Source organism: Orbicella franksi, chromosome 12 (assembly GCF_964199315.1).
Source record: "Orbicella franksi chromosome 12, jaOrbFran1.1, whole genome shotgun sequence".
In the NCBI taxonomy this organism is placed as follows: Eukaryota; Metazoa; Cnidaria; class Anthozoa; order Scleractinia; family Merulinidae; genus Orbicella; species Orbicella franksi.
Window position 1 is genome coordinate 14,493,563 of NC_138156.1, and position 10,028 is coordinate 14,503,590.

Here is a 10,028-nt window from a genome sequence, read left to right on the forward strand (position 1 = left end):
TGAAGATTTCACGATGAAGATCTCCAACATTATGCAGGTTCTCATCTATACATTAGCAATGGGAGGGCTTACGATTTTTTGGACAGATTTTACCATCAAGACTTTGGAGATGTTGCGACGTCTTGCCGACGAAATGTTTGAAGTGCGCAGGTAAGACAGATTAATTTTTGTTTTAAACTTTCGCTCTTTACTTATATCAACGCACCATCTCCGACAGCAAGCTTGTCAAGACCGTCATTGACGCCGGAACTCTCACGGGATTAGCCGCGGGCATCGGCTGGGCTGCGAAAAAGGTTGTGAAAGAGAATTTCGCTTCCCATCCAAGCAGCAGCTTTATGAATTACGTGAAGTTCACCGTCGTCATGGCTGGCAGCATTGCGCTAAAAGGATACCTTGAGGACCAGAAAATCCTCCCCGCAAGCATTTGAAAAACTATTCCCATAATATAATCCAAATGGCGCCTTGTTATTTCCGCATCAAAGCCTTCACAACGGTTGCGCTGTTGTTTTTCATATACAAGACAGTGGATTGCACCGCCGATGCTATAGATTTTGTTTGGGGGAAGAAGTGCATCCTCCATGAAGACTCCGATTCTGAGGATTAAGGCTCCCTTTTTGAGGATCTTGATACTGAGGAATTCCCATTACCGGATAAATGCCCTGCACCTCCTCCCTACGAACCCCCTCGCCTCCAAACGAGAACAATTAAAAATAGATTTTACAACATATACAATGGCGAGCATCGCGATCATGATTGGAGGGCCTGTGTTGAACGCCACGGCTCTTATCGGCGGCAATTATCTGGCGAGGGCGCTCGGCGCTTGAAGAAAAAAAGCGCCACGACAAAGCTCTGGAAGATTATCAAGCCGCTTACGCCAATTACACGCGCGACCGGACACAACTTCTTGACTGGATCACGACCAACGCGCAAATAAAGGAGCAGGCCAAGCACAACATGACCAACACGGACTACGCCTTCAAACTCTATAACCAGGTGCATTCTGACGAACAGATGGTGCCCCCCAAGGAGCAGAAGTTCTCAGATTTCTATCAGCCGAGCGAGCAGCAGAAAAACAGCGAACTCGCGTTCGTGGGCGTCGGGGCGCTCGCTCTGGGCTACGTGGCCTTCCGGTTCCTTTAAACTTTTTTACACCTTTGTTATATGGACGCGAAACTCGCAAAGCTTTACTACAGCCCCGGGGTCTATTGGAAAGGCATTGCCGCGATCAGAAAATTGGCCGAGGCCGCCAAGGTACCTGAAGAAGCCGCAAAAAAGTGGCTGATCAGGCAAGCGCTCTGGGAGATATACCTCCCCGCGCCCAAGCGGATTCCTCTGCCGAAATTCGACGTTCCCACGCCCAACAGGGTCCATCAGGCTGACCTTCTTTTTCAGCCGCACGACAAGCTCCCTCGCGGCCGCAAAGTTTTCAAATACGCGCTGACCGTTGTCGACGTGGCCAGCCGCTTTAAAGAGGCCGAACCCCTGACTTCCAAAAATTCTGATGAGGTCGCCCTGGCCTTTCAGAAGATTTACAAGCGCTCGCCTCTCGAATGGCCCGAAATGCTGCGGGTTGAACCTGGGCGCGAATTCATGGGCGCCCTCACCAAAGAGATGGACAAGCACCAAACCTTTATCCGGGGCGGGCGCGTTAGCATTCACCGCGACCAGGCCATTGTCGAACGTTTCAACCGCACTCTGGCCGAGCGATTATTCGGGCACCAGTATGCCGAAGAGATGCTTCTCCCTGAAGGCAAGCGGTCCACTGCCTGGGTGAAAAGACTTCCTGAAGTAGTTTTGGCTCTGAACAACGAGGTCACAAGCCTGATAGGCATGAAACCCGCCGTCGCCATCAAAAAAAATCTGTCTACTCAAGGCCGTCGACACCTTACACGAGGCCTGTTGGAAAACGCGAAAAAATCCTGCCCTCTATTGTCTTGCCCGGCGAGCTTGAAGGAGGCGTGAAAAGGGCCACGGATCCAATCTGGTCTTTGAAAGTTTTCGGCATTCCAAGGTCTTTTTCCAAACCGGATAAGCCCGTTCTATACTATCTGCGCGACGGGCACAAGCACGGCTTCGTGCGCGAAGAGCTGCTAGTTGTTCCTCCGAACACACAATTACCCCCAGAGCAACTTTGAAACTTCGGCCTCCAACCCTCTAAGTTCGTCATCTGTTAATGTTGACAATATATCCATGCAGGTGTACCCGTAAGCTTTTGTATGGATACCGTCGTCATCTATCCATCGCTTTGAATCAAATGGCGAAAGCGAAATTTTGTTAATATGCACACCGTAGATCTCGTGACCCTCGCTTCGAAGAATATTCATTTCATGCCATTGCTGCTTCCCACCGAAAAGCGTTTCCTTGTACTGTTCATGCGTTATTTGTTTCTTGACAACTTCCTTTTTCACACCCTTCGCTTTTTTGATACTTTTTTTCGTCCGCCTTCAAGATGGAGTGCATTTTCGGTCTCACACCAACGTACTCTGCGATGGGGGTTCCTGCACATTCGTTTTTCATTTTGCCCAAGACCTTTTTATTCTTGTTTGAGTGGAGGGGATGCTCCTCCAGGTAGTCGCTCGTGTTGTAAAGGTGCATGTTGTTTTTCATATCTTCGTAGACGTCTTCTGTTTCGATCTCGACAAGAAGGCTGTCGGTGTCCGTGTACAAGAGCTCGCACTTCGGGCCGTACTGCTTTTTTAGCTCGTTGTAATAGAAGTCGTACATCAGGATCTTGCTGTTGTCAAGGATCGTCATCCCCGTGTAGACGGGCTTGTTGAGAAGCAGCCTGCTTTTTCGCATGTCGATTCCCGCAATGTCGTTTGAGAATAAAACATGCCTTGAGTACAAAGGGCTGGCGATCAATTTCCTTATTTCGCCCGTCTCGTTGCTGCGCACTATTCTTGTGTCAACGCGGTTGCGCAGGTTTTCCATGGTTTTGCCGAAAACGGAGTTGTTCATTAGCTTGTAAAAGTTCTTTTCAAAGTCGCTCTTCGCTTTCTTCCTAAACTGTGTGTTCATCCGGATGTACGGCTCCATCCAGCGTTCTTGTTCGAACTCCAGCACCCTGTGCACACGCTTCAGTTTCATTCCCTGCATCAGATAAAACTGCAAGTTCCTGTAATGCAGAACGTAGTTCTTTTTGTCTTGAAGCGTCAGCAGCAGCTTCTTGCTGTCCGGGGGTTTCAGGTCCACGTCTTTCATCAGCCCCTTCTGGTAGTCCGACATCCACTCCTTTTTTACGGCCTTTTTCTCCGGCGCCAGGGGATAGCTGTCGTGCTCCTTGTGAAGTTCTGGCGGGTATTCGAGATCCACCTCGAGAAAGCACCCCCTCTTTGCGTTTTCTCTCATCCCAAGAATCTCCTGCTCTGTGGGCAGCTCCCTTTTCCACTTGAAGCCTCTTATCGGGAGAGGCAAACTCATCGCCCATCCGTAAAGGTTCTTTGCGTCGAGATAGAGGAGGTATTTTTTTGGCTTGTTGGGGTCGTAGCCCGGTACTTGCGGGTTGTTTGCCTTGGCGAACCTGTTGCTCACCATAGAGATTCCACCCCGCATCCCCCTTTCTACGAAGAGGTGCTTTTCATAGTCTGTGAAGAGCTCAAGCTCGACCCCAGTCTTTTTCAAGAGCGCGTCCCAGGAGAGGCCTGGCGACGTGAAATAGTGCGCCGGATCCAGCCCGTACTGATCAAGGCACAGTTTTCTGAAGTTCTCAAACACATCCGCCAGCAGCGCCACGTCAGTTTTCACATAAAGATCGTGGTAATCGCCCAGCGTTTTGCATCCAAAAGCCTCCCAGACCGCCTGCGCGTGCGCGTACTCTTCGTCTGTTATGTCCTCGTCGTTCAGCTTGCTGTAAAACTTCTCTTTGTCCGGAAGCCTTGTCTCTCTGAATCTTTCCCTTGAGTCCATATACTCGTAAGGATAGATCCCTTTTTTGTAAAGAAGGTCGCTGCCTTTCGAAATCGTTGATGTTATTTTTAACGACTCCTTCGGTGTCGCTCTTACAAGTGAATCGAGGCTCCCTTGCAAAAAGCTCAAGCTGTCGATGAAACGAAGATTACCTACAGAGAATGTTATATATTTCTCCATTTTGTTGGCGACGTATTTCACCTCTTTCTCCAGCTTCGACATCGCTTGCATCAAGTGGTGCGCGGCGTAGCCCGTCAGGTTGTGGAATACGACTGGTATTGGGTCCGTCTTGGGGTTAATTTGCAACTTTTTGTTACATTCGCTGTGCGCGGCTCCGCGGAACCTTCCCGTTATGTGGCAATGGTCTTTTACCGCGCTCTGAAGTTTTTCTGAAGTAAATGGTTCCCACGGTACTTGCAGTTTTTCTGTGATTCTGATTTTAACTTGTCTTTTTCATCTTCCAACCTTTTAAGCCTTTGAAATCCCCACTTCTCCTTCTCTTTCTGTGCCATGTAGAAACATTTTTTGTGGCCTTGCCCCCAGTAAACCCATTTTTCTCTTACGCCTTCTTCATCCGGTTCTTCTACAAAGTTCCAGACAGGCAAAGAATCCATGAATTCGTCTTTTATCAGAGCTTTGTTGCAAACGTGGCAATCGACCGCTTTCTTGAAGTCTTCCCAGTCCTTCCACGTCATTTCAATCGGCTTTGGTGTGGCCAAACTCTCTCTTATTTTCTCCTCCCTCTGCATAATGGCACTTAAAAACTCCCCAACCGCGTTTTCGCCCCTGTAAGTGTTGGAGCCTACCTCTTCACCATCGCTTCTCACAACAAGGTAAGAATAGCCGCATGCCTCGTGCCTTTCGGTCTTCTCTGTGTAGCTTGTTTGCGTTCTCTCACGCTCACAGCCATGAATCTTTCTGACAAGAGCCTCAAAATCCGCGTAAATAATGAAGGGCATCTACATCTGTTTTTTGAAGTTTTCGAAGGAAAGGGTGTTTTCCCCCTCTTTCGGCATCACAATCCTTGTCGGCCTGCCGTTCACACCGTTGCAATATTTTTTGTGTTCCACGAGCAAGTCTGCTCTTGAGAAACCGGTCAAGCACAGCATGCAAAAGTGCTCTGCGTCTCTGTGCTTTGTCTGATCGAAAAGCAAAGCGCTTTCTGTTTTTACGAAACAGAAATGCTGAAGTTCCCCTTTCTCAATTAACATCAAGTTTATCCGCGGCACGTTCGCTTGTTTTCGGCTTATCCGGTGCACAATAACACAATCGTTTTCCCAGCCAAATACGTTTATTGCGAGTTTCGGGTTTTGTGCCTCGAGCTTTTCTATTTGTTTTACCGGCGTCGGGAAATCGATTCCTGTGTAGTTGATGCCGTCGTTGACAGGATATTTGCTTGGTCTTTGCGGGTTCTTTCCATCTGTTTTTTCTTTCGTTCTCTTTTGGAGCCCGCCGAGGTCATTTTTTCGCCTAAATAACCTGAGTAAAGCTCGAAAAACATGTTCCTCTTCAATTTTCAGTTCTCAGGCAATAGTCCTGGATTTTTTGGACCTAAGCCTCGGTTCGTGTTATGTTCGTGTTTTTCGGTGGCTTTTCAGGAGTACCCAATGACACTTACACTGGAAATTTAAGCTGTGACTTCCCAAGCACTGATTCTGTGCTCCCACGTCAATTACCATTAATAATTAACTTTCTTGGGAAAAAAATATCCGCTCATCACTGCTAGCAAGATCGACTTTATTTCATAAAACTCCCAGCCAGACATAATAAAAGTTTTGAATACCGAGCTAGAAAAATGACAATCAGCCAAGTAGCCAGCCAGCAGTAAAGAGTAACATTTGAAATGCCAGCAAGGCAATTATAGGCGAAAAAAATGTTCTCGCCAGCGTTTCGACATAGATTAAAAACAAACGCATTGTTTAGGACCTTTATTCAACAGCCTATTGTCTGTTGACTATTATAAGAGATAAATTAGCAATATGTGGTTACTTTGGCGGCTATGAGCAAAATCTACACTTTGATTATCTTATCCCTTAAAAACAATACAACTTACCATCTATGTCTTAAGCGGATCGGACAAGGTGTCTTCCAGCACGTTGTTTTCCGATACTTCAGATGCCTTCCAGGTTCAGCATACGTGTTACAGTTTGGCACTTTACGTTCTGACATCTAAAATGATTCACACTAATGTTTAAAATAAGACCCCTCTAATCCTTCTAGACATTAAGATCAAACTTGCTTTCACCAAAGAAATGTTTTTTGCAAAATTACTTTTATATAATGGTGTAAGGGAAATGAACAAAAAAATAATGTTGAAGTCCTTTACAAATACCTATCGGCCTTACTTCTACATTGCTAGCCCAATAATGATTTTACTTTCAACAACAGCAGCACACTTTATATGTTTACCCCGATTTAGTAGTTTACAATTATTTCTAATGATTTTTTTGAAAAATAAAGGGTTATGCCAGCTCCCTTAAAACAACTAAAGGGAGCTGGTTTAGTATTGATTAGTAACACCATGTTTACCTCAAAAGTATTGAAAAACGTCTTCTTCTTTTTCTTTGGACAACTGTCTTCTCTGAGCTTCCCACTCTGGAATTGCGAGATAAAAGTGTATAAACCACATTACAATCTTTATCATAAAATGAATAAAAAAAAAATCTTGATAATACATACCTTGAATGTTGGTGATCCATCTCAGTCCATGTCACTGATCCATGCCTTGCCCAAGACTGCAAAGCACTGTCAACACAACTTTCACAAAATTAATTCAACTTGAAAGCTAAACAACCAAAGACACTCATATTCCTAAAGGTAGTTTACCGTAAAAATTTCATAAATACCCATTGAAAGGATGTTAAAGGCCGTTCACCGTAAAAGTTTCGCACAGTTAAGTACAAAGTTTCGCAGCAAAGACCCCCGCATTGTTGGGATGTTACAGGCCGTTCACCGTAAAAGTTTCACACAGTTAAGTGTTAAGTTGCGCAGCAAAGACCCCGGCATTGTTGGGATGTTACAGGCCGTTTACCGTAAAGGTTTCACACACTTAAGTGCAAAGTTTCGCAGCAAAGACCCCGGCATTGTAGGGATGTTACAGGCCGTTCACCGTTAAAGTTTCACACAGTTAGGTACAAAGTTTCGCAGCAAAGACCTCGGCATGGTTGGGATGTAAAAAGCCGCTCACAGTTAAAGTTTCACACACTTAAGTGCAAAGTTTCCCAGCAATGAAATGTTACAAGCCGTTCACCGTTAAAGTGTCACACATTTCAGTGCAAAGTTTCGCAGCAAAGACCCCGGCATTAATGGGATGTTACAGACCGTTCACCGTAAAAGCTTCACACAGTTAAGTGCAAAGTTTCGCAGCAAAGACCCCGGAATTGTTGGGATGTTACAGGCCGTTCACCGTAAAAGTTTCACACAGTAAGTGCAAAGTTTCGCAGCAAAGACCCCGGCATTGTTGGGATGTTACAGGCCGTTCACCGGCGGTAAAAGTTTCACACAGTTAAGTGCAAAGTTTCGTAGCAAAGGACCCCGGCATTGTTGGGATGTTACAGGCGGTTCACCGTAAAAGTATTGCTATTAACAGCGTCATTACGTCAAGAGGCTCGTTAACAAAATGTATCAATCAGATCAATGTAATGTCATAAATACACACTGGACGATCAGCATAAAAGATTCACAAACTTAATCGCGTGGTTTCATCAACATATTCGCTCATCTCTTCTTGGGTACCAGTCCATGACATCAGGTAATGTTTGCAGCATCTTTAGATATGCTTCTTATAGTTCATGCAATTAATTTTACACCTGAAAAATGATATGTTTTAGAAAATGTAACATACTGCATAATCCCTCTTATACCGGCGTCCTCCCCGCGTCCAAACACACACACATGCATCCAAATACACATACAGCCACGGACACATAATAATATACAAAACTGGTGATACTATCGGGCCCCTCAATGTAAGATCTAGATCAAGAACTATGTTCACAAAAATAGCTCATTCATGAGAGTATTCAATGAAATGTTTTAGATTTTAACTGATGTTACACTGCTGAAAATTCCATTCCCTAGGGTAAGTCAAAGAAGCAAGGATTTAACTGTTTAAGAAAGCAATAATTGTGGAATAATTTTTTACTGCTCATTTCGTCATCAAACTATAACCCAGAAGCGTGAATACAGTGAATGGTGTGAACGGGTGCCATGCCCCTCCCCTATTTTTTCGTGTGCCGTGTTTCGCGCTTTTACATTAAGCTACGTGAACTGAACAGCGCAATAATTGTTCCACCACAAAATCACTGTCTGTGCCATCATAAAAAGAGGGACAATAAGGCGAAATGTCTCCATTTCCGGTAGCAACGCAGGCATCAAAATAACTTGTTCTCTGACAGAAACTGTGCGCAAAATACGCGCTTTAACAAATGGGAACGCATAAGAAATTATATTACACATTATTGTCCTAGCGCTACCGCCACCGAAAGAACGAAATCTGGAATGATATGATTGCCTACTTTTAAATGCCAAAGTACAGTACAATTGGCATGGAATTGGTCAACAGCTCTTTCAGGACAAATTTTCGGCGATACCAAAAGGCAGCAATAGGTAATCAGCCTTCAGTTATAGAAAGAACATGATCGGACTTCAGTAAAGAAAGCGATGGAAACAATACTTTCTTACACCGGGAAAAAATGATCATTTCAATATCTCGTCAGTTTGTCCAAGACGCGGCAAATGTGTTTCAATAGCTCATGTTTTAACGTTCGACGCGTTAAAAAGCGCTCATCATCGACTGCAGCACCGGGATCGGATTTTACTGGTCGTTAAAATTACAGAATTGAAATTACACTTGGAAGTAGGATCACTGTGGATGAATGCACTGACAATTTCGAAAACCCTTCCAAGTTCTGAGACATATTAGGCCTTTTCTTGCCTTCACTGTCTTCCTGAAGCTGCACTTTCTGTTGGGTTTGAAATACAATACATTGGCGAATACAGTTTGAAAAACTGCGCCGGCTTTTCCCGCACACATTGCTTAACATTATCAATATTAAATACATAGGCTGATTCAACTAGTTCAACTCCAAAGTAGTTCTTACCTGAACCTTTGAATTTATCAGTGGAGTCCTCAGAGTTCTCTGGCAGCCAAACCCTCAAACAACTGGTCGGCAAAATCTGACCGCGCTTGAAACCGACCTTTGGACACAAAATTATACGGGAACAATGTTTTAGTTCCAAACTATTATGAGGTTACTATGGCAAGCCGTTACTGCCAAAAGCCATTCGAGTTTTAAATCTTGGTCCAACCGGCTTTTAGCCTTGGCGAGCTGCAAATCTTAAATGGTGAGCTTGGAACATGTATGGGTGAATTTAATAAAGCGATGGTCGATTGTTTTGGGAGAAACTTCAGTTCTCCCTAGCGAGTTTTTAATTTCTCGCTAGCGAGTTTTCAATTTCTCGCTAGCGAGTTTTTAATGAATGAGTTGCCAGTAATCGGATATCCGTGTTTGCGCGAAGAACTCTGGGATCGTCAGGCGGCAAACACTGCTAGTCGCTAGAAGGAAATGTATGGCGAAAAGTTGTTTCGAGGTACAAGAAAACGACTTTTGAGAGAGATCAACGCTTTTTCGCCGTCGTTTTTATCGCGAATGGATTTGGACAATGTTGATATGTGGAATATGTAAGTTTTTGTTTGAATAACCGTGAAATATGTGACAAAATCTACCGATAAATTCCGTTGCTTGCGTGAGGTTTATTGTGAAATTTACATCGCGTAATGGTCTGAAAATATTACAAAGTTAATTAGGTATAAATCGAGAGGAAATAACCCAGTAAAGCCTTTTAAGTCGTGGACAGGCTACTTTTGGCTTATTTGAGAGCTCAGTCATACAAATAATACTGGAAATAAGCCCGGTGGCGATCACTGTACTGTCTGGGGTTGATTTAATGACAAATGAGTCCGCGCGACTCATGCTGTGTTGCTACTGTGTTGCTCAAAGCCTTTGTTTTGCTTTTACAAGCACGTATTTCAGTGATTTTCCTTTTCTATAACAGATCAAGGATGGCTCCTTGAATATATCTCTGAGCATTTGTATTTAAAAGTGCCATTTGTGCGTGAT

At 44.4% G+C, this 10,028-nt stretch overlaps 1 protein-coding gene across 1 annotated transcript; it reads right to left on the reverse strand.

Annotated features, from left to right (window-relative positions):
• Nucleotides 1-419: 419 nt before the first annotated feature.
• On the reverse strand, nucleotides 420-3,990 carry LOC145463134 (uncharacterized). Its single transcript, XM_081446853.1, has one exon. It carries the CDS (start codon nucleotides 3,904-3,906, stop codon nucleotides 2,371-2,373), a length of 1,536 nt encoding a protein of 511 aa, XP_081302979.1. The 5' UTR covers nucleotides 3,907-3,990; the 3' UTR covers nucleotides 420-2,370.
• Nucleotides 3,991-10,028: the final 6,038 nt, after the last annotated feature.